Source organism: Adiantum capillus-veneris, chromosome 3 (genome assembly GCF_014529385.1).
Source record: "Adiantum capillus-veneris isolate H3 chromosome 3, ASM1452938v2, whole genome shotgun sequence".
Lineage (NCBI taxonomy): Eukaryota > Viridiplantae > Streptophyta > Polypodiopsida > Polypodiales > Pteridaceae > Adiantum > Adiantum capillus-veneris.
Genome location: NC_140933.1, coordinates 125375600 through 125400071, shown reverse-complemented (window position 1 = coordinate 125400071; position 24472 = coordinate 125375600). Strand labels below are relative to the sequence as shown.

Sequence of the window (24472 nt, the reverse complement as noted above, 5' to 3'; positions counted from 1 at the left end):
TTCCAAAGTCCAAGTTTTTAGCTAGAGCAGCTGTCGATAAGCTTTGCCCTTTTGCGTGTGCGAGAGATTGTGTGAGAACAGTGTGTTTGCGCGCCCTCGCCCGGTCGTTCGTGTGTGCGGGCTTTGATGGGCGAAGACAGCGCCCCTTCTTCTACGGGTCCGCCGGGATCAAGGCTTGCAGCTGGAGATCGACAGCTTCTGATGTCGTCCGAAGATCCAGAAGACCCTCTTAAGCCCGCCGCATCTTTGAACGGAGTCAACCATGAGGTCAGATCCTTCTCTCTACCGTTGTGCGCACCCACATTCGTGCACACAAACATACTCTCTCTGAGACCGTGCATACACACACTGCACACGCACACACACCTTCATCTCTCAGATTTCCATGGTTTCTGCTGCTCCTGGAGTGCAATTTTTGAGTCATGGATTTCCAGAGCTTTGTATTAACCAAGCAGATTGTGCTGAGTCTGTGCTTTATCATCTCACCGGCGATCCTGCACGATCACAATCAGGTCTCCATTCTTGGAAAAATAAAAAACCTTTCAAAACATCTTATGCATAAGTGAAGGGTGAGTTTAAGAAATGAAAAGACGGATGAAGGTGGAAAGTCAAAAACTCTTTGGATACATACAAAGAGATGACCGACCTCACATTGGTGCGTTTGTGTATTTCTTCTTGCACTATATGCTCATTATGGAAACCCTCAAGACGAAACAAGAGAGAGACCACTATGGTGAATGGGAGCATATGGAGAGGTTGCTAGAGCAATGATTGCATGCATGATTTAGTGTAAGTCATTAGTACCGTGACGGCTCAGATGGGGAAACCCCAGTGGTCATTGAGGCGCTATTTCGAGTCATGGACTTTTTCCCACAGGTTATGGGAGCTATCATAGCAACACTATCCCCGTCTAGCTCTCATCTCTTTCACGCAGCTAGCTGATGAGGGAGACAACCAATGGTAGTATACTAACGGTGTGTGCACACGATTGGCTTTACATGTTTTGATTAATGCATTCCACCCTTTGATTACAGCCTTGATCCTCAATTTTAGTCGCACAGACTTGAACTGTGTTATATTGTGAAGTTGGATACAGATGGGTTCCCACCCTTTGATTACAGCCTCGATATCATTTCCTTGACCTTAGTTGCATAGACGTGAACCGCATTGTTCGGATGGATATTGTAAAATTGGATACAGAGCGGACATGGATCAAGCCCTCACAGCCATAGGGCACAAAAATGGAACATTGTCAGTCCTAGTTTTTGTGTACTTTTCTATGTGGGTTTTGCCATACAACTTGCATACATGGACACAGAGTCCAGACTTCTCACGTGGTGTTAGGGGTGCTATTGGGCAGATGCAAACCTCATCGCACAATTTGAGATTGGAGGCGGGGAGATACGAGGGTATACCACGAGAGGCCACATACGTCGTGTAAGGTGCAACGGAAGTGAATGATGGTGTATGGCTTAGGATGAGTGAACAGAAAGTGCTCAAGGTTCCTTTTACTGACGAGAAGGGAGAGCCTTCCTTGACTTAATGAAAAAATGTGCAATGACCAAAATACGAGTGGAATGCAAATTGTGAGTGAGTGTGCAAAGAGTGCTAGAGAGAGAGAGAAGAGACGACACGAGATGGGGTCCCAAACCTCCCTCCAAGGGCCCTTCTCTCTATTGCTAGAGAGGTATTTGCATTAGATTGCACAAAGTCTGGTACAATGCCTCTAGATGCTGTGGTAAATGTTGGGGAGCCTGAGGGTGCCTGCCTGTCTGCTGCGGGTGCGTGCCCTTTCTGTGTCCATGCTTCTTCTGCCTTCTTCTGCTAGTGCTAGGTCTTTGTTTATAGGAAAGATGTTGGATAGGGCAAACTTCCCAACAAACTTACAAGAAAGAATTCCAAAAGTCACTTTTAATAAAATGACTCATAAGAAGTGTTTTACACACAAGGTCGGAAACTGGAACCATGCGGTGGAAAATCATAGTTACAGGGGACGGGGGGGACGGGCCCTAGGGCCGGGGAACGGCCGTAACCGGGTCGGGAACGGCTGGGAACGCCGAGGGACGGACGGAAAACGGGCCGGACGGGCGGGTCGCAGGGGGGACGGACCGGGGTCGGACCGGGGTCGGACCGGGGTCGGACGGACCGGACGGGGACGGCAGGGGTCGGTCGGGGTCGGATTCAAAAAAGTGACCGTTTTTGACCGTTTGCAACGGCTCTGTGCAGCCCCAACTGCCATATTTTTTAAGCCTTGGCCCTTGGGAGGCTATAAAAGGCTCCCTTGGGCCTCTTAATACTCATAGTCTCAATGCTCAATGCTCATTCCATTTCCCTCAAGCTCAAGGCTCAAGCTCATTCCATTTCCCTCAAGCTCAAGGCTCAAGTTTGAACTTTGAAGCTCTCCTCTCCCTCTTCTACCCACTTTGAAGCTCTCCTTTACTCTCTCTCCACACAAGCTCTCCTCTAACCCTTCTAACTTCTAAGCTCTACTCTCTCGAGTCTCTCCACCATCATGTCATCTCAAGCCAACTCCACTTCTCAAGCCGCTTCTTCTCGAAGGAGGCCCGCCGTGCAAACGTGGTCGTGGTGGGATGAAGTCGACTTTAGCTCGCGTGGCAAAGGTGGCGGTGCAAGACCATGGACGTGCAAGCTATGTCCATACAAGAGATCGGGTGGTTCAAACAAAGTGCGAGCCCATCTTCTTCATGAACCCGGTCACGAGGTGAAGTTTTGCCCTCATGTAGCTCCCGAGAAGAGGTTGGATCTTCTTGAGAAACTCACGGTGTATGAGGTTGCGGAAGCGGCCAAGAGGGGCCGTTTTGTTGCCGTTGATCCCTCCGCCACGGCGACACCGCGAGAGCAAAGGGAAGCCAACCTTGACGACATCTCTCGAACCTTCAAGAGCCATGGATCTACACCGTCCTCTTCCCTTCCGCATCGCCAAACCACTCTCAACGAAAATTGGAATCCTAAATTGAAGGAAGAGGTAGATAGGTCGGTTGCCCGATTCTTCTTCCACGACCACATTGCCTTCCATGCTTCGCGGTGAGTTTCCCTTGGCATATGCACATTGCAATCTTCCATTTTGTATTCATAATGGGTTATAATTTCTCGACTCTCCATACTAACGCAACATGCTCTATTTTGTGTGGATAGGTCTCCATACTTTCGAACCATGGTTACGAAAATAGGGGAATATGGCTCCTCTTATGTGCCACCTTCATCGGAGAGGCTTCGCACCACCCTTCTTGACAAAGAGAAGCTTGCCGTGGAGCAAGCGGCCCAAGCAACAAAGGATTTGTGGGAGACCAATGGCGTCTCTCTTCTTGTAGATGGATGGAGCGACACCCGCAAGCGGTCCATCCACGGGGTGGTGGCCTACTCTCGGGGGGAGATGTACTTTGTGGAGTCACATGATGCATCCGATAGTGGCAAGGCCGCCGAGATGCTTGTTGCGGAGTGGACAAGCACCATAGAGATCACCGGCCTGGAGAATGTCCTTTGTATGGTTGCAGATGGAGAGGCGTCAAATAGGGCAGCCGGAGCTATCATTGAGGGCATGTATCCCAGCATCCATGTCACATTTTGCATGGCGCATTGCCTCAATAACCTCCTCCAGGACATAGGGAACTTGTCATGGATTTCACCCACCATTGGTGACGCCTCTCGAATTGTCTCCTTTGTGCTCAACCATCAAAAAGTGCGCCATGAATTCTCAAAGAGGAGCCAGTTGTCTTTGCTCAAATATTCAGAGACAAGATTTGCATTCAATTGGCTTATGCTAGGCCGCTTGTCTACATGTGGCGGAGCCTTGAGGGGCCTCTTTCTCAGTGATGAGTTCCAGGCCATGACGGAGTCTACATCAGCAGTAGGATTGAAATGCCGAGAATGGGCCGACGACGCCGCTTGGTGGGAGGAGGTGAAGACTCTTGACGCCATGGTCAAGCCTATTCTACACCTACTTTGAGTGGTGGATGGCTTGCAGCCATGCATTGGCAAAGTCTACGAAGCCATGGATCGGATGATAGAGGCACTTGAGAAGCTTGTGCCTGACCCTGTTCAGTATGCGGAGATTCATGGCTTGTGTGAGTCGAGGTGGAATGGATACTACTCTCCACTTCATGCGGCAGCTTATGTGCTTGACCCTGAGTTTCAAGGAAGGCGTCAAGAGACCGACAAGGAGGTGAGCAAAGGATGGCGGCTTGCATTGGAGCGCCTTGAGCCTAGCAGTGACATTAGGCGCAAGATTAGAGACGAGCTACTCAACTACAGGCAAAAGAAGGGCTCCTATGGATGTGTAGATGCATAGCTTGATCGCAACAAGATTGGCTCGGTTTTGTGGTGGGAGGACTATGGAGGAGATGGCCCACATTTGCAGCGCTTGGCTGTTCGTGTCCTTAGCCAAGCATGTACCACTAGTTGCTTGGAGCAACTATGGAGTGTGTACAGCCACATTGCCTCTAAGAAGAGGAATCGCCTTGGCGTTCAGAGGGCCAATGATTTGGTGTTTGTGAGCGCTAACTTGCGCATGCTTGCCAAGAGCATCACACACAAGGCAGATCCTTTCACTGAGTGGGAGATGGCACAAGAGAATCCATCTATGGCCGATACTCTTTTGGAGGAGCTAGAGGAGGATTTCGAGCCTCAATGCGAGCCTCCCGAGCCGGAGCCCTCATACGTTGCTGACGACCTCGACTACGACGACGATGTGGAGATTCAACAGGCGAGCACTTCTTGAGTTTGATGATCATTGATCACTCGACTCTCGAGTTTAGACTCTTGAGTCTACGACTCTACCTACTACATAGCCCTTTGTACTTTTTGTTATCCTTGAGGCCTCAGGCTTGTCCTAAGTCCTTTAGGCTTTTTGACTCTTGAGCCCTTGTGGCATGCACTTCTCATTTTGTATCCATTGATCATCGATGTTTTATTAGCACATTTCAGCCTATATGACTCGTGTTCTTTGTTCTATTTAGTGTAAATTTATGGTCAAAGTGATGCTCTATGTGTGTGGCATGTGTGTAGGTCAAAAAATGCCAAAAAAACTCTCTTTTTTTTTTTTGCCGTTCCGACCCCGTCCCCGTTTCCTGACTTTTGCCGTCCCGACCCCGTTCCCGACCCCGACCCGCCGTCCCATGTAACTATGTGGAAAATACTCATGCGTGGTATTGTATCATGATGCTAATGATCTTGGGTTGTGCAATCAGAGGGTATGCTGCCTGGACATGCACGGCCCGCGCACAGGCTCACAAAGGTGCTAGAACACTTCCTAGGCTTCCTAAACCCTAGAAGTAAGAACAACCTGTCCACATGCACATAGGGTTAGATGTGCACGTGACACGCCGGATGTGTATACAAGAGATGGAGTCAGAGAAACAACATGGATGTCATTGCATTGTTTATGAGTTCAATGGGAGATACTTTTGCCTTTTCCGAGAAGGATTTGGACCTTTTTTCCAGATTATGAACTTTGAGGATCAAAGGTATCAAGGGCTCTTTTAACGTGGGCTTAGGCACCATAGAGAAACTCTTTCTAGAGATAAGAGGTCAGCAGAGCTTGGACCACCGACATATTGAGGACCCTTGCAGACTTTTTTGGGTGTCATTCCAATAGCTCCAGGAGAGTGCGTTTGCCTACCCATGGTTCTGCAATGTGAGAGATGCCCCACCAGAGGGATGACAATTATTGCCCCAGTAGAGGGATGACAATTATTGCCATTTGCAGATTGAGACGTCCACGACCACACGGATCACGTCCATAGCTTCGTCACCATCAGAAGTTGGAGCCATCGTCACACGTCATCGCGAGAACAATGCAAAACTTTTGGAACTCACCTATAGAGATATTGGGATGAGCGGGATGCTCAAAAGCTTACAGCCTAGAATCACGAGGAGTAATGTAACAAACTTGGACACCCCAAGTCAAGATTCTACCGCGACACAACAAAGATTTACTTCAAAACAGTTGACAAAATTGACACGGCCCGGCGTAGTTCCGTGCCCAGAGGTATTGGCCCCAAAGACGGGCGCCCCTTTCGGTATTTCTTTTTGTATTAATCTGTGTTCAAAGTACAAGAGAGTGGGTAGGTGCACACTCTCAGACTCTGCGTCCAGATGCTCTGAGAAGTGAGGCCCTGCCCGCTTATTTATAAGCACAAGGGATGCCCAAAAGCAGAGCCCCAAAAGCAGTAACTGAAAAGCTTTTAATTCAGAAGCAATAGGCCCAAAAGCTGCCATAAAAATTAAAGCATTCAGCCCCCAAAAGCTGCCGTAAATCAGCCAGCGTAATTTCCGCTGACTTCCGTACGGAATGCCATGTCAGCCCTGCCAGGCTGCCAGCGCATTATGCGGCGCAATTTCGAGAATTCCGTACGTTGCCACGTGTCACTGCTGCCACCTCTTTAGTTGCAGTGTTCGGGCCCCGGGGGCCAGCCAAATCATCAGTTTGTGATAAGTGATTTTTCTTTTCTATCTAGTTACAGGTTTAGTTAGGATGATAAATTTCATATCCGTACCTTTATCATGATATTTTATCACTACTTGTACCTTGATTGGTCTCATGGGCGACTTTGGCCTATAAGAGATGTTAATAAACCTTTCTTTCTGAGCACTAGTTTCTTGTGGAAATACTTATTTTATGTCTTTGTTCTTCATTCAGTATCATTGAGGTTATTCCAGGTTTGCTATGCTTTGTCATTAGTTTTGAGATCCAAGAACACTTGTGTATCTTGTCTGCAAGGGTTCAGAATTCTGATTGCACATCTTCAGCATGTATTCTGATTGCCCCTGTTCTTTTCTTGTTCTAGCTGCTCTTAGGTAGATTTTGTTTATGATCAAATGGAATGGTATTTGCAGGCATACTCGTCAATGTTGCGGGGGTGGGTATCCAAAAAGTTCATGAGTGGATGGTAATAGTGCTTTTGCTGCTATTGATGTAATATGTGCGAAATTTTTTGTAGAGACTAAGTTCTGTACCTGTGTGCAGTGTTATACTACTCCCCATTGCAATTACTTTTTATGTCACATGGTGGTTCATCCAATTCGTTGATGGATTTTTCTCGCCAATTTATGCTCACTTGGGCATCAACATCTTTGGTATGGTGTATTTATTGTGTCGTTTTACATTTCTCACGTAAAGATTGAGACCAATCTATAACTAATCTGTGTCCACGGGGTGATAATATGCAGGACTTGGTTTTGTTACTTCCATTCTTTTTATATTTTCAGTTGGTGTTTTTGTGTCCTCGTGGGTTGGAGCAAATATCTTATCTGTCGGGGAATGGTTTATTAAGCGGATGCCTTTAGTAAGGCACATTTATTCAGCATCCAAACAGATTAGTGCTGCAATTTCCCCAGGTGAGATGCCCTATTTTTGTCCTTTGTAAAGGATTCTTTTTTTTGTAGGAGTGCTTGGTCTTCTGATATCAAAGCATTTCATACCTTAAATACCTGTGCAGGGCATATCATGTCTGACGGAGTTTGCTGAACATTTTTTGTGGGGCCTGCTTCTGAACTAATTGTATGATGCTGTATTTTTGTTTGTTCTAAGAACTCGCTGCTGAGGATTAGGGTTCCTTTTTCCTGACAAGATAATTGATCAGGAGTCCACTTCTTTTTCAACTCAAAACTGACATTAGCTGTTCAATTGAGTCCTGATACGCTGCTAGTCCCATTCTTCGGCATTGAAAATCATCAAGAAGTTAGGAACTGCTGCATGAAGCGATTGGTGGAGTCTTGTTAAGAACTGTGTCAACACTCTCGTTTAAGGCGTAACATGAGTTCAATGTTTGTAAAGCAACCTACATTTTAATCTAGCTTGGATTCTTTTAGTGTTAAGCAGCAAGCTAAAAATTCTTCCTTTATGCAGTTTCAAGTACAGAGAGTGAAGGAAGAGAGAGCAAATGAGTACTTGGTTCCTTTTATGTAGAGAATGTCACGTTGCCCTTACGGAACAGATAAGAGAGACCGATATGTGAAGGTTTTCTTATGTGAGAGAATTATAGATTTTTGAGAATGTATCACGTCTGGATGATGCCGTAGGCATCCCGGTTTCTCTTAGGAACAGGTCATAGTGAGTGGGGGTTGATTTGTGGTTGTGCTCGGCCGTAGTGAGGTAGATCTTTCGTGTATGCTCATGTGTGCCTGGTCTGGGCAGTGTCCCTGGTTGTCTAGATTTATGACCTCTTAGGCACAGTTTGTAGGTGCCCTCATGGACTGTTTTTTCTTCATTTGCATCCTCACCCTACATTTGATATGTCGTGAGGTTTTATGGGCGGTAGGGCAGCCCCATGCATAGTTATCCGGAATGGGAATGGGAGGGAAGGGGGGGGGGGGGGGGGGGGACGGAAACGGGGCCAGAGCGGCAGACCAAAGAAACTATATATATTATATGTATTATAGGTTCATATGTTAGTGAAAAACTATAAGCTAAGCTTTTGAATTCGATCCTCCTAATTAGAGCCATATTTAGACATGTTTTACGATGACGGAGCTTGAGACAAGGATGGAGTTTGACTCATGTGTGTGTGTGTGTGTGTGTGTGTGAGAGAGAGAGAGAGAGAGAGAGAGAGAGAGAGAGAGAGAGAGAGAGAGAGAGAGAGGAATGGAGCTAGAGACACTAGAGGGAGGGATAGAGCTTGAGAAAGAGAGGTAGAAGCCACATTTGTTCTTTGAGAGTGTTGTGCTTTCCGCCAAAAAAGAACAGGTAGAAGCTACAACTCCATGTCCTAGCTTAAAGCTTTAGCAAGGAGAGTAGCTCAGTAGAGAGGTTGAGAGCTGGAGGAGGAGGTGAGACGAGCCTCCAAACAGCCCCAAATCAGCCCTCCAAATAGCCCGAAACCTGTCCCCAAACAGCCCATACATGCCACCAATAAAAAAAAAGTTGACTTTTTGGTTTGACTGTTCCGGATTCCCGTTCTGGTTACACCCCGTTCTGGAACGCTGTTCTGTCCCGTTCCTGACTCCGTTTCGGGAGCCGTACTTGTTCAGAACGCTGGTTTGGAACATTTAGGGTCCGTTTCGCCTGTTCCCTGTTACTATGGCCCCATGTCCTACATGCTTATGGGGGGGCGGGTGCGTTGCCTTTGCACTTCCCAATCCAATTAGGCAAGCGTTTTGGGTCTCTCTCTCTCTCACACACACACACACACACACACACACGGGTCACACAAGGAAATGTTAGATTTACACCACTCTGTTGCTTCACACAGGTCTAGGGCACTTCCTTATACGGCTAGTGTCTCCGGACTGGCCACCCCTAGCATAGGTTTTACCTTGCTGGCCAAGGTTGGGGCTGATCGCCCACTACCTTGGACACTCACATATATGGGGCCAAGGGGGTACACACTGGCATGGCCCTGGGCAGAGGAAACACCACACACACATACACTTCTCCGGCAGGCAAGGCTGACGTGGCAGCAGTGTACGGACCCTTGCAAATTGCAGCGCAAAATCTGGCGGAAAACACGGACTGTCGACGTGACAAAGGCGTATGGAAATTCAGCTTTTGGCTACTCAAAACTCCTATGCAAAGCGTGAGAGAGAGAGAGAGAGAGCTTTTGGAGTTGCTTTATTTTGAAACCTACTTTTAAAAAATAGGGTAGCTTTTGATTTTCAGCTTTTGGGGCTCTGCTTTTAGCATCCCTTGTAAACCTTTATAAGTGTGGGCAAGGCTCCCACTCTGCAGAGAATCTGGACGCAAAGTCTGAGAGTGAGACCCTCCCACTCCTTTGTACTTTGAGCACATATTTAATACAAAAAGAAATACCGAAAGGGGCGCCAGTCTTTATCTCTAGGCACGGAACTCTGTTGGGCCGTGTCGAATCTATTGTGAAGTGTGAACTGTTTTGAAGTAAATCTCAGCTGTGTTGCGGTAGAATCTTGACTTGGAGTTTGTTACAGTGGTATCAGAGCGCGGCCGATTTCTCTTCTACCCGGAAATCCGATCCTTTTCTCGCGACACGTATGGATTCAAACAGAGATCAATCAACTTTCTCTGCATCTGGGGATGCGGGAAGAGATCACGAAGAAGATTCTCACGAGGAGTATGGCCCGCCTCGACCTACTCAGGCGGAGGTTGAAGAGATGAAGCGTCGACAATTGGTTGACGATGCGACAAAGATGATGATCAACATTGCGAAGGATCCCAAATTTGCAAAATTTTTGACGCAGACATTCTTTGACGAAGTGCACTCTTAGTGGCGGAAGGCCACAAAACCACCCCTCAAACCGGCACTCAAGAATCCTTCTACTCCGAGGATGTGTACAGAGCAAGAATTAGAAGAGGTGGTTGATACACGGATTACCTAGCTTTTTGACGCAACCAACAAAGCCAAAAAGCAGAAGAAAGGAACTGACTTCTTGGGTTATTTGGGTTGTCAATCTGCTTTTGCCTTGGCAAGAAAGCAGAAAAAGCATGTCAGATTTGAAGGAGTATCCAGTTCTTCTTCTTCTTCTGACAGTTTTTCTAACTCTTCTGACTCGAGCGAAGAAGACAGAAAAGGGAAAAAGCGAAGCAAAAAGCAAAGCTCCGGAAAAAGGCAAAGAAGCCTAGGTTTCACCCAGTTTCTGACAGTTCTACAGAGGACTCGTCTTCGAATAGTTCGGACTCCGATGATCGCAGATTTTATGCAAAGAAAAAGAATTTCTATAAAGCCAACCAATATGATTTTCTAGAAGATAAAAGCAAGAAAGTTTGAGAATTTAAAGAAGGTGGACAGGCAATTAAATTTGACACCTTTTCTGGATTTCGAGATGCTTTGAGGGCTTTGGCCTTCATATAACAATTTGATATAGCTTTCTCTGGAGGGCATTACTTAGAGCACTCCAAGATACGGAGGGCTACCTCTTACTTCAAGGGAAATGCTCGAACATGGTGGTCCGCTCTTCTATTGAACAAGAAAGCACTAGTTAAATGCCTGAAATTTAAAAGGCTTTTTATTTCTTCTTGGTTGACTCGTGAGTACGAACGCGACATACGAACTGCTTGGAACCATCTTCGAATGACCAAGAAAGATATCTTGGACACACATTGCGAGAGATTTTGGAGCTCTTTTCTACTCGTTTCTTCATTTAAGAAGATCTCCTTTAAAGAACAGATTAAGCGGTTTACCTTGGGACTTCCTACGGAGATCCAAGATCACTGCTTAGAGCAAAAGTCATATTCTATTCAAGAACTGACAAGTCATGCGAAACGAGGCTTTGCCATACACTCAGGCAGTTTGACTTACCCCACAGATGAGATCATGACGTAGAAAATAGAACAGACTTCTAAAAATGAAAGTAGAAAGAAGAAGAGCCCCTAAGATTAGAAAGATAAGGATGCACGACCCCGGCTCACTCCGCGGGAGAGAGCCAACTACATCAAAGAGGTGAAGTGTTTTGGATGCGGGGAACAAGGACACATCTCTGCAAAGTGCCCTAAAAAAGGCACAGAAAGATAAGTTGAAGAAAGCCCAGAGAGTTCAAAAGCAGCTGAGGAACGTGGACGGAAAGGCAATATGAAAGCAAGATTGGTTCCAGATTGCATGGGTATTGACCCTAGCACGATTGATGAGAGTACAGAACTTTGCCGAGCTTGGGGCAAAGTGAAAGATCAAGAAGCCCCGATTTTCTTTGATGAAGGAGCCAAGGCCAACTTGATTTCACCTGAATTAGCGGCGCGGCGCGAGATTACACCCGATCGGATGGGACGACTAGCAGAGAGTTCTAGCGGCACCCGGCAGGGACGTAGCCATTACACTTGTCATTGGCAAACTTCGGTTGCATTGTCAGGGGTATTTGATGCAAGAGGACTTCTACATAATACCATTGGAAGGTTGTGATGTCCTCCCAGGAATTCCCTGGTACCATAAGAACAACGCCGTGGTCGACTATCGAGCAAGAAAAGCGACTTTGACTACAGAAAAGGGTCGAACCATTGTACTTGATGTAAAACTTAAGGGTAAGTCTGTCCCTATTGTATCGGCTTCGACCGTCTCAAAATTAATCAAATCCAATCTGTTTGTTTACTTGATCTTTTTGAAAGAGTTGAATGATCATCATAGAACAAATGTGTCTGATCTAGAAAAAGAACGCCAAGATTTTCTCCACACTGATGCCGATTGCTTTTCTGAGGGCTTGCCAGGCGAGTTGCCACCAGCTCGCGTCCTGAGGATCATACCATTGATTTGATACCTGGAAGCACACCACCGAACCGGCCAGCTTACCATGTGAACCGAACTCAAATGAAGAAATTATGAACCAAGTGAAACACCTCTTGGAACAGGGTCTTATCCAGCCGAGTACTTCACCTTACTGCTCTTCGGTGTTGTTGGTTTTGAAGAAAGACGGATCTTGGAGAATGTGCATTGACTATAGAGCTCTCAACAAAATTACCATCAAGAACAGATTTTCGTTTCCTAGGATCGATGATATTCTTGACCGACTACAAGGATCCTCTTGTTTCAACAGGACCGATTTGAAGAGCGGATATCATCAGATCCGAATCGCGTCGGGAGATGTCTACAAGACAGCTTTTTGGACGACTTTTGGTTTATTCGAGTTTTTGGTGATGCCTTTTGGCTTGACCAATGCTCGAGTGACATTTAACCGAATGATGGACATGATTTTTCGAGAGTACAGACTATTTGTTGGCAATTTGTGTGACGACATCATTGTTTTCTCCAAGGATGAGGCAGAACATAGAGAACATTTGCTACAGGTCTTTCAGGCATTACGAGATCACAAGTTGGTGATTAATGCAAAGAAAAGTGAATTTTTCCTACCCGAGATACACTTTTTGGGACATATTGTCTTAGCAGCAGGAGTGCAGATGGACCCGGTCAAGATAGAGACTATCCGTGATTGGCCCGATTTGAAGAATGTCCATGAAGTTAGAAGCTTCTTGGGCTTATGTTCGTACTACTGGCGGTTCATTAGAAAGTTTGCAGAGGTTGCTTTCCCTTCGCATATTTTGACACAGAAAGGAGTCTCTTTCTCGTGGGGACCCACAGAGGTGACTGCCTTTCAGACATTGAAAGAGAAATTGACTACAAGACCAGTTTTGACTTTGCCAGATTTGCAGAAGTCATTTGAAGTGTATTGATGCTTGTGGTCGTAGTTTGGGTGCGGTCTTAATGCAAGAAGGCCATGTCATTGCCTACGAGAGCCGATTGTTCTCGGCCGGAATTGACAGCACAGATTTATGAGAGGGAGCTTTTGGCCGTTATTCATGCTCTTACTCAATGGCGACATTACCTACTCGGAGCGGATTTTACGGTCTTCACAGATCATCAGAGTTTACGCTACTTCTTGTCACAGAAGCAGCTATCAGAAAAGCAGATGCGGTGGGCAAAGGTGTCACAGTTTCACTTTCAGATTGCATGTGCAGGGACAAAAGAACTTGGTGGCAGATGCTTTGTCTCGGACGCCGTTGGTTTTGGCTATTCCCACGATTCATCATAGGAGCTTCGAGGATATGGTCGATCAGTATGCCACAGATATAGATGTTGCATATATTTTCACTCAGATACAGAATGGGGAGGTAGTAGCGGGATATTCCATTCGGGATGGCTACTTGATGAAGAAAACGATGTTGTGCGTTACACAACCGTTAAGGGAAAAGATTCCAACCGAATGCCACTGACCATCTTTTATGGGTCACCGCGGCATTGCTACCACCTTGAAAGGCATGGAGAGATACTTCTTTTGGCCGGACTCAAGAAAGACGTGGACGATTTTGTATGCAATTGCTTGGTATGCCAGAAGGTCAAGTTTGACAGACATAAAGCACATGGATTGTTACAGCGGTTAGCCATACCCACCCGCCCCTGGGAAAGTATTGCATTGGATTTCATTTTTGATCTCCCGAGATTACAGAGTGAGCATGATGGTATCTGGACTGTTATTGAAAGATTTAGCAAGCAAACTCATTTCATTCTAGTGAAGAAAACAGTCAAGCCGGATCACTTAGCGAGACTGTTTGTGGCCCAGATCTTCAGATTACATGGCATGCTTGAGACGTTTGTCTCCGACAAAGACCCTAGATTCATGAGTTTGTTTTGGAAGGCTATTTGGAAGAACATTGGCACGCGGTTGCAGTTCTCGTCATCATTCCATCCGCAGACTGACGGGCAATCAAAGATTGCTAATTCAATGGTACTAGATTTATTGAAGTCTTACATCTCGGATTAGCAGACTCAATGGGAAAAGTATTTACCTTTGGTGGAATTTGCCTACAATAACACGATACACTCTTCAACTGGAAAGGCGCCATTGAGTTTATTGAAGGTGCTACGAAGGTTCCACCCTTCCTAAGCACGAAAGATAAGATTTTTGAAGCCTACAAGTACACGCGGGACTTGGACACGGCTTTTGCCAAGGTCCGGGAGGCTTTGCAGAAATCTCAAGAAAGACACAAAAAGGCAGCAGATCGACATCGTCGCGATTTGAAATTAAAGGAGAATGATGGGGTGCTCTTACGCTTTGAGAAGGCATGCTTGAGAAAGAAAAAGGGAAAGGAGCTGCTTTTTCCAAAGCTTAGCATGAGATACTATGGACCTTTCCAGATTTTTGAAAAGATAAATGATGTCTCCTTTAGACTGAAGCTGCCCGATACTTGGAGGATTCACAATGTTTTTCATGTGAGTCTCTTGAAGCCTTTTAAAGGCGATGTGTCCGATGATTGAGCCTAATGAGCAGCCCGAAGTGGAGGAAAACGAGGAGATACTCGAACAGATTTTGGAAGAAAGGTAAAAGGTAAAATGATAAGGCGGTTCTTAGTTAAATTCAAGAACTATCTTGCATTGGATGCGAAGTCGATAGAGCAAGAGGACCTGGCAGATACTCCTCATATTTGAACCTTTACCTTGAAGCTTTTGGTTTAGCATAGTCTATTCCAAAATTGAACCCCGAACTCAGTTGGGCAGAATTTGGTGCAGTGGATATGCACAAGAGGGGAGTTGCTCCACTCCTTTGTCAATTGATTGCCCCGATTTTTGATACTAAAGTCATTGATGTCTCTTTTGAGTTTCAGGGATATTGTGAGCTGACAATATTCTGCTGTATGACTTTATAAACTGGAATTCCCGATAATATGATATTGATTTGTTCTTCACTTGTTTAAGTGCAGGAACTGATAAACGAAATGATTGCTGCATTTCGGTCTGAAAGATCTCAATAGACGTGATTGCAATATGGATTAGTTAATCGGGTATCTATGAGGTCCCGAGTGGATCTAGATGCGATTGCTAAATACGTTGCCAATTAATTATGGTCTGAGATCCGAATGGATTTTTGAATGTGATTTGTCATGTAATGTCCTGTGATGTGACTGTCGATTAGTACATGTGCTAGATCTGTGTTTCTAGTGCGTCGGTACTAACAGTCAGTGTTTGCTAAGACAGTTTATGGCCTTTGTTTGTTTTGCAGGCGTGATCAAGGGTGATTACAATGCTTTCAAGAGGGGGGTATGTCACAAACTAGGTGACGTGGCATGGCCATGGGCAGAGGAAACACCAAACACACACATACTTCTCTGGCAGACAGGGCTGACATGGCAAGAGTATTACGGACTCCCGCAAATTGCGGTGCAAAATCCGGCGGAAAACACGGACTGCTGAGGTGGCAAAAGCGTACGGAAATTCAGCTTTTGGCTATGCAAAACTCCTACGCAAAGCATGAGAGAGAGAGAGAGAGAGCTTTTGGAGTTGCTTTATTTTGAAACCTATTTTTAAAAAATAGGGTAGCTTTTGATTTTCAGCTTTTGGGGCTCTGCTTTAGCATCCCTTGTAAACCTTTATAAGTGTGGGCAAGGCTCCCACTCTGCAAAGCATCTGGACGCAGAGTCTGAGAGTGAGACCCTCCCACTCCCTTGTACTTTGAGCACATATTTAATACAAAAAGAAATACCGAAAGGGGCGCCAGTCCTTGGGGCCAATATCTCTAGGCACGAGACTTTCACGGGCCGTGTCGAATCAATTGTGAACTATTTTGAAGTAAATCTCTGCTGTGTCGTGGTAGAATCTTGACTTGGAGTGTCCAAGTTTGTTACACCTTGGGCACTCATATATATGGGGCCAAGGGGATACACATTTCATTATCATCTGATCATTGTACGGGTCTTCTGCTCTGATTGTCATGGGGGGTTGATCGTCCCCTCTTCCTCATATGTAGCGTTTGTGTTCTCTCTCTCTCTCTCTCTCTCTCTCTCTCTCTCTCTCTCTCTCGCATGCGCACTCACATGGTATTAGTCGTCAGTTGAGTCCAAGGCGTGGCGTTGGCGCGGATTCTGTTTTGGTTGACACCGGAGGATTGGAGGCAAGAGATAAAAGCAAGACGGCGCGGACAGATTGGTCTGGCCTTTCCTCTTCTCAGAGGATCTTCAGTGCATACTTCTCAGTCTGGCTTCCCTTCTTTATACAGGATGATTATGGTGCAGATAGTTTGGTATGACCAAATCTCTTCTCAAAGGTCCTTCACAGCGCAGACTGTTGAGTTTGGCTTTCCTCTCATCTTGGATTACCCCACCTACTGACAGGACACTATCAGGTGGTGGTCTGTGTGATCTCTGAGTGACTACCGCAGCTTACGGTAGCTTCTACAGTGCAGACTGTTTAGTTTGGCTTTCCTTGATGTCGGGGACGTTTATGGCGTAGATTGCTACATCTGGTCTTCTTGGAGTTTTTTCACAGCTTAGCCACCTGGCACACTGGGTTGCATATTCATGCATTGACAAGCTTTCGGTCATTCTCATGACGGTTCCTGGGCTTCCCCATTTTCTCTAGACGGTTTTGTTAAAGTTTAGGTAGCTCAAGTGAACTGCCCAATGTGATCCCAATATCTAGTTTGGCTTTAAGGTATTTATTTTACTTATTTGTCAAAGTCTTGGGTAGGGCAATTTACTGGGATTGCTATATAAGCAACCCCTTGCCTCCATTGTATATATATTCAGTTATTCATTGCCAAGGTTGATTGGTTTAGGAGACTCTCTCTCTCTCTCTCTCTCTCTCTCTCTCTCTCTCTCTCTCTCTCTTTCTCTCTCTCTCTCCTTGGTCTTTACGCTTCCGCATCGTCGACTTTGACATGGTATCAAAGCTGTGTGCTCCTTGAAGGCCTTGGCGTGGAGGAGCAGCTTCTAGAGGAGTAGAAGAAGGCACTCGTTGGTGACATTTCTCCATCCAACTCTTTGCAAGAGTGTTCTAAACGTTGCACCACATTGCTGCCTTGCTGCCCTTGCTAGCGTTTTCAAAAAGCTGTTCGCAGCACTTGATCCCCCCCCTCGCCAGCCAGCGTTTTGAGAAGCTAGGTCGCCAACACCTGTCCGCAGCCCTCGACTCATCTTCTCCCCTGCGTTTCAATACGCGTAGTTGGTCTGACTTGATGACGCCATTGTCTTCCATTGCTTGCGTTTTAAAACGCAGTCCCTTGCCGCCAGTCATCGGATTCGCCCCCCTTGTGTGTTGTGTTTTGAAATGCCCCAGGCAATGACCACCCAATTTCCCACAAACAACGTTTTGAAACGTTGCTGCCTTGACCGGCCCTCTTCTCGTGGCGACAATTTTCTGCGTGCGTTTTGAAACGCAGAAGGCAGAAGGGAAGTCTCTTGCGTTTTGAAATGCCAGCTCAGCAGGAGGTCAACGGCTTGCATTTTAAAATGCAACGTTTTTTGTCCTCCCTCCTTTGGAGAGAAATTGGGAGCAGTTTTGGGAGTGGCTTTGTGCCCATCTTGCAGTCCTTGGAGGCGAGGATCTTGGAGCTCAAGAGAGGGCAAATTTGGCGAAACAGCTTGGTGGAGTTTTGTACGGCCACCTCTTGGAGGGAGAGACTTTGGCATCCTAATGTGTTTAGGAGCCGGCTTGGTGCACATTCTACAACCACCATTGAAGTGCTACGCGGCGGCTCGAAAGAGACGGAGATGGAAGCTAAATCGGAGCGGCTTGTGAGCGGTTTTGAAGCGGTCGGGGAGCAGCAAAAGAGGCAAGAAAAACCGACCAAAAGCTATGGATAACGGATCGTCAACCATCCATTTAGCGGCCTATGCATTGGCACAGTTCTCAAGGAACCCGGCAATTTGTTTGGCTCAAGTTTATGAAGTCAAAAGCAAATGGAAGAGTTTACTAGAGGAAAGCGGCAAAGGTCATTTGGACAAGGATGGCTGTACCAGTACTCAATTAGCTGCCTCGGTACCCACAAGGTACGACCACAGTTGTCATGATTTTGATTCTACGCTTTGTTTGGCTCGGGAGTTTGAAGCCAAAGGCATAGATAAACAACGACAAAGGCAAGCTGGATAGAGATTACAGTAATAAAGATTTGACAGAGGAGATTGGCATGGCACTCGTGGCGGTGACCACAGTGGCCTCGACGTCAGATTTTTAGTCAAATGATTGGTGTCACCACTAGCTTCAGCCAGAGAGAGGCTTGTGAGTGGCAGAGAGGGGCAAGCATTGCTCCCTATAATTAATTTGGACCCTTGTGTTGAAGTTCAAGTTTCTTGGTGTTTGGACCCGTAGGTTGGAGTTCAATGCATATGCATGGGCAAGGAACCAATCATACGTCTTAAACACTATGGATGGGCGCGCCAATCAAGGTTGTAAGGTACGTAGTATTCGGTACGTGTTCAGTACGTATTGTATGTTGTACCGTATGGATTGGGCATAAGGTACGTAAAATTCGTAGTATATTTTTTAAAAGCTAAAAATACAAAGAATTTCAAATTTATATACAACCTATCTAGTTTAAAAACACTGCACAATACTTAAACATAGCCACAACTTTCAAAAAACACTTAAAATCACCGCACAAGTGATGTAACCGCTAGAATCGAGTTCAGACCACATGGCATAGTGTAAGTCAAAAGTACATAAGTGAATGTTGAATCCTGATACAAAAATAACATAGTCACTCAATAAAGAGTTTGGGTGGCTCAAGCAACAAAATAAAAAGCATAAATGAGTCATGACAAATGTCCAAGTCCCAAGACCCAAAGCATTGGGCAATCACTACTACTCAAAATCATCATCAGAGGCTGATGAAGACTCAGATAGCATGTCTCCATCTATCAAGACATTGCCCTCATCATCATAATCGGGCTCTCTCTCCTCTGGCACAGATGCTAGGGGTGCATCACCCTCATCTGGATCATCAGCCTCTGAACTCTGGGTTTGGATGAGTCGAACAGCCTCATTGGCTCGTCTACGAGCAGGCCGAACGGGTAACTTTCCTCTGCGAATGCTCTCTCTGTGTGCAACCTCTGGATCTGCAGCAGCAATGCAAAGAGGAATACTGTAAGCTCGAGAGCGAGATCTAGTGACCCGGCGATCCATGCTCTCTAGCTCCGTGTGCAACTCTCGAAGGATCTCCTCCTGCTCATCTCTAATCCGTGCATCGACCTCCTCCGCAGTAGGATCTGCCACCATCTTCAACTCTGTGGGATCCACCTACAATGACAAGACAAAACATAGTCCATGATTCAACAGTGTCTTTTGATCATTGACTTGTTTTCATAAATGCGCATGTAAATCTCACCTGCTTGGGTGTCCCCAAGGCATGAAAGCTGCGCACAAGCCGCATGTTAGCACGGCAATAAACCAATCTCTCTAATTGCTTGGTGCTAAGACGATTGCGATCTTTGTGTGAATAAGAGAGTACGCACTCCAGTTGCGCTCGCATGCCCCAGCTGAGCAATCCTACAACAATTCAAACAGCAAATACTCATGGGTCACAAGTGTTACGCTGACAATATAGATTCATCATTCAATAATTATAAATTATAATTCAGACTTCAGTATTCACCTGAGAAAGGACGCGCAATGCAAGGTGGCACAACTTGGGAAGGCCCTGGCGTCCATAGTTCTGCCACCATGTTAAAGGAAGCTTGGTAGCTTCCTTTCTCAATGCTACGGACCGCACAAAGGTGGGTCCTAAACTGTTCATGTAGCTACTCATCTCTGAATCCAGAATCAATTGCTCATCCTCATCATATATAATGTTCAGATATTCAGAGCGCAGTGTGAGCAATGAAGCCTCCTCAAACAATTCTTGGCTCTTGTAGAGAGGATGGAGAACTGCAGCCGTCCCATGGATGGGACGACGCATGAACTACCATCGAGTCTCTACAATAGCCAAAATATCATCACGACTGCAAACAAAATAGTCACAGTAAGTATGTGTTTTGAAAAATTATAAATAGACATGTCACATGAGGACATTAGAGCACTTTGTAGTTTGTACTTACAGATCTTGTGTCAATGAGGTACATCCAAAAATGTGTGTCTTCATCTGCATAAACAGATGATACACCAACTCAAGTGTAGAGCCCTCCATGTCTGTGACACGTAGTAGTACATACAATGGCTGTAGAACCACTGCCAAGGACTGCACCTGTGTCTAGAAGGTCTCATCAAGAACCTTTCTTTGAATGTACTTGGTCGCCTCTGACTGAGCGTGGTACATCAATCTCCACTTTGGATCCACAACTGTCTGCAACAATGGATCTCTCAATCTGAACACCCTCAGAAGCACCAGATACATGTATGCAAATCTGGTCTTCGAGGGACGCACCATGTCTACTGTGTTGTGGCTCCTGAAGATTGCCAAGGCCTGGTGTTTTTTGCGGAAAAAAGTGGTAAGCTTGGACGCATCAGACACTGTAGGCTGCACCCAGGGAAGTTTGCCTATGTCCTCCATGAGAAGGTCTAGGCAATGTGCAGCGCATGGTGTCCACACAATGTGCTTGAACTCAGCCTCCACCATATCCCCCATGGCCTTGCAATTGGAGGCATTATCAGTGACCACCTGCATCTGGAGGGGTCACCGCAAACTTGGCCAATGGCCACAGAGTCTGAAGCATGTCTGTAACTCCTAGGTCTCCCATGTGGTGAGAGAACTCTGGGGCCTGTGTATGCAGCCACTCCAACACTGAGTCGAGAGTCCATTCAGTTTGGTCCCTGCCGCAAAGGGGAAAAGAGAAGCCAACCGTTGAGTCCAAGGCCTCTATTCCCCTAGCTGCAAGGAATAGAACATGAACCCTGAAGCATGCTTCCTCAAGGTCTGATGAGGAGTCGCTGAGAAAACGTGTAAAGTCGTAGGCAAAGAAGTCCCATCGGCGCCGAATGTCGAAACTCGTCATACCACGAGGGACTGCTGCAAAGGGAGACCTCTGTACCTGTAGAGGGGGTCGCAAGAAAGGCTGTCCCTCTCTCGCCAAGCGACTCGTGGCAAAGGCGTTGCCAAGAGATCTCCTAGCAGCCGGAGATGCCCCTGCCCCTGCCCCTGGGGTCGACTGTGGAACTGGAGCGGGAGGGGGGGAGGGGCGGTGTAGGAGCAGGGGGAGGTGGGGAGAAGAGGGGTGGGGGGGACCGGCAAAGGTAGAGGGGCGAGGGGGAGAGGCGGCAGGAGCAGGAGGTGGGGGGGAGGCTGATGAGGAGGGGGGGAACTCGGAGGGAGGAGGGGCTGTCGAGGGTGAAGCTGAGGAGGGGGCTGGAGCAGGGACCGCCGTCCTGCTCAAGAGGACCGAATCAGTTCCCCGTGGGAACCCACTGCTGTTGGGCAGGCACATGAGGACCACCAGGCTGTCGCTGTGGCCCCTGGTCGACCACCAACCTGCTGCCATCCCTCCTCCGCTGGAGCCCCAGGCTCAGAGGGTGGCTCTGCGGGTGTGCTCTGTGTCTCTGCCTGTGGTTGCTGGCCAGTCCTTGCAGGCTGGGGCCGAGTCTGTGGTGTAGGTCGGGGCCTCCTCCATGGACAGGCCTTCGCAAGATGGCCCATCTGTCGACAAATGAAGCATTGGTTCGGGAGGCCCGAATACTCCACGCTCTGTCTAAACCAACCCCCACTCACTCGAGGAAGAAGGATGACCTTCGGGAGAGTGTGAGTGTCTGACCAGAACGCGAACTGAGGGAATGCCGGCCGCCTTGGGAGCTACTGAGGCTGCCGTGCGAGGTGTCTCCAAGACAGTCCCAATCGCTGAGCCTATCCTGGACAAAAGTGATAGGTACTCCCTCCGCAAACAAGGAAAGCAGACGGAGATGGGAAGGTCTGCCTCCTCTATGAGAACATCTGAAGCAGGGTCAAAACCGTGTCTCCATTGTCGAAAGTGGGCTCGAACTGCTCGGATGGTCAAGGGGCTCATAGCTATGACCTTGGACGCCATCTCGGAGGTCTCAAACTCGATCTGATAGTAGCCTCGTTCGAGGAACTGAACGTCCAAGATCTTGCCCACCTCTGCAAGAAGGCGGGCTTGGAGAAGGTCACGCAGCTCTCCTCTGTTGGGTTTGGTGCCGAGAATCTTGCAGATGACGGAAGGCGGCTACAAACAATCCACCTCTGCGGCTAGGCTCGCTTGCTCTGTTAGAGTAAGAGCAAGTCGAATGGTGGGCTTAGCGGGGTCGGGCGAGGGGACTTCATCAGAGTCCCTCTGTGGCAGAGCTCGAGCCTCCATCTGTGTCTGCTGCTGTGTCGGAGAAGAAATGGAAAGAAATTTTCTCTGCAAAAGAGCCCCAACGAGCACTGTCCAGAAACCAGCACTTGTCAGAGCCAATCACAAGAGACCTTCGGCGCGAGAGTGGCAGAGAACGAAGAAAATGCCCGCGGGGGGGGGGGGGGGGGGGGGGGGGGGGGGGGGGGCTGTAAATGGCTAAGGGTGAGGGCAGCGGCAGTGGGCAGGTGACTGAGGGCGGACAGGGAGGGCAGCGTACGGCAAGGGGAGGGCAGGAGGCAGTGCGTGCGCAGCAGAGGTTGATGGCGGCGCAAGGGCGGGGGGGTGGGGTGGGGGGCGATGGCGGGAGGGGGGGGGCGGGGGGGGGGGGGGGGGGGGGGGGGCGACAGGTGCTGGCGAGGGAGGGAGGGCAAGCAGCAGCAGGCAGCGAGCGCGCGTGTTCGGTACGAGCCAAGAGATAGACTTAAACAATTATGTAGCAATCTTGCCGCCTCTTTCTTATTATCCTGCCTCATAGATCTTGATGCAAGTGGTGAAAAACCCCTGAAATTTTCAGGTAAAACTAAACATAGGGGCCAACCGCTAGCGATTCAGAGATACAAAAGAGAGAAACACAACCATAGGGCTGAAGGGCGAAAAAAGAACGACTGTGACGACGACTGCAACAGAAACAACCACCTGAACACCTTGCAGATGAGAGGTCGAAAACTTTGCGGGATTATCTTCGAACATCAGGCTCCTCAAACCTTCAAACTATTTCTCACCCAAAAGCCCTAAATCAACTTTCTAAACAGAAAAAAAAAAGGGATTGTGAAAGATGTGAAAGAGAATTAGGCTTCTCAGGGAGCTTGAGGGAGAAAAGGTTCAGAGAGTATGTGAATTATACTTCTCACAGAGATGGAGTAACTTAAATGCTGAGAAACTTTCATGATACTGTGAGAGTGGCTATGGCCTACGACACCTGCTTTTCTTTGGTGGGCTCTGCACACTCTCTGTAAATAATATTTTCCATCAATGTGTATCACAGATCAGAACACTCAGGCTTTCAAAGAAGTGGCAATTATAAGACATCCGCGAGTTGGAGAGTACGCCTTCGGCTTCATCACTTCTTCTCTTACTCTTCAGGTACTTTACAAATTAAACACTATATATATAGTAGTCTTGGTTTTCTATGAGCAAGAGCACGTTTCACATTCTGCCACTCTTTATTCTACAGCATGACACAACAGAAGAAGAGCTTTGCAGCGTCTATGTGCCAACGAATCATCTTTACATTGGTGACATCGTTCTACTGAACACGAAAGATATCATTCGGCCCAATCTCTCTGTTCGTGAAGGGATAGGTATGTGAGGTTCTCATTTCTGTGCTTGAAGGGTATAAACTGTCTATGGGTTAAGAGTTTTAACAGATCAAAAGGCATTCCCAAGTTTGGGGGTGGGCAGAGTTTGTAGGTCTACATTGACAACGTGGAATCCTCTGTTTTTGCAGAAATCGTTCTATCGGGGGGCATGACGATGCCGCAACATATCTACCCTATAGAGAGTCGTACTTTGTCATAAGTGGCTGCTATTAAAGAATCCAGGCCTTCCTTATGCATATGCCATGGGCCATTAGAGAGTCATGCTTTATCAAGAGGTGGCAACCGTCAAAGAGTTCCTGATCTTAATCCTGTTCTGACCGGCCATACTGGCATGTACATGTATACCCAATGTAACAGTACTGATATTTAGCACGAAGCTAGGAACAGAGCGAGTACATTTGTGGCTTTGGAGGTAGCTCAAATGGTGGTCTCTCTCTTAAATCAGCATTAAATTAGACAGCGAACGTACACACAGGTTTTGATAGCTACACTTCGCTCCCGTCACCTTTATCTGTAGAATTTTGCAGGCATTTCCTTATTCACATCTTTGTAGAAGCCCAAATGTAGTAGTAAGCCACTTTTAAACTTTTCCTTGCATATCCATTTTGCAATGGGGGGCGCTGTTGTGCACATGAATTTTGATAAGACCAATAAAGAAGGCGACGTGTAATTCCAAGTCTTCTGCTTGTACTCC

At 47.1% G+C, this 24472-nt stretch overlaps 1 protein-coding gene across 1 annotated transcript; it reads left to right on the top strand.

The window, feature by feature from the left end:
- Positions 1 to 24109, top strand: LOC147461657 (protein CONTINUOUS VASCULAR RING 1-like). The gene is made up of 7 exons (XM_086509147.1): positions 1 to 267; positions 6856 to 6908; positions 6986 to 7095; positions 7189 to 7356; positions 23445 to 23542; positions 23634 to 23760; positions 23907 to 24109. Exons 1-7 carry the CDS (start codon positions 127 to 129, stop codon positions 23975 to 23977), a joined length of 768 nt encoding a protein of 255 aa, XP_086365273.1. The 5' UTR covers positions 1 to 126; the 3' UTR covers positions 23978 to 24109.
- The last annotated feature ends 363 nt before the right edge of the window (positions 24110 to 24472 follow it).

Excerpts from the sequence above, each read along its gene's own strand:
- LOC147461657 (XM_086509147.1), top strand. The coding sequence starts at position 127 with ATGGGCGAAGACAGCGCCCCTTCTTCTACGGGTCCGCCGGGATCAAGG. Across the intron at positions 6,909-6,985 it reads AAAAAGTTCATGAGTGGATG|TGTTATACTACTCCCCATTG; the intron begins GTAATAGTGCTT and ends ACCTGTGTGCAG. Across the intron at positions 23,543-23,633 it reads CTTCTTCTCTTACTCTTCAG|CATGACACAACAGAAGAAGA; the intron begins GTACTTTACAAA and ends TTTATTCTACAG.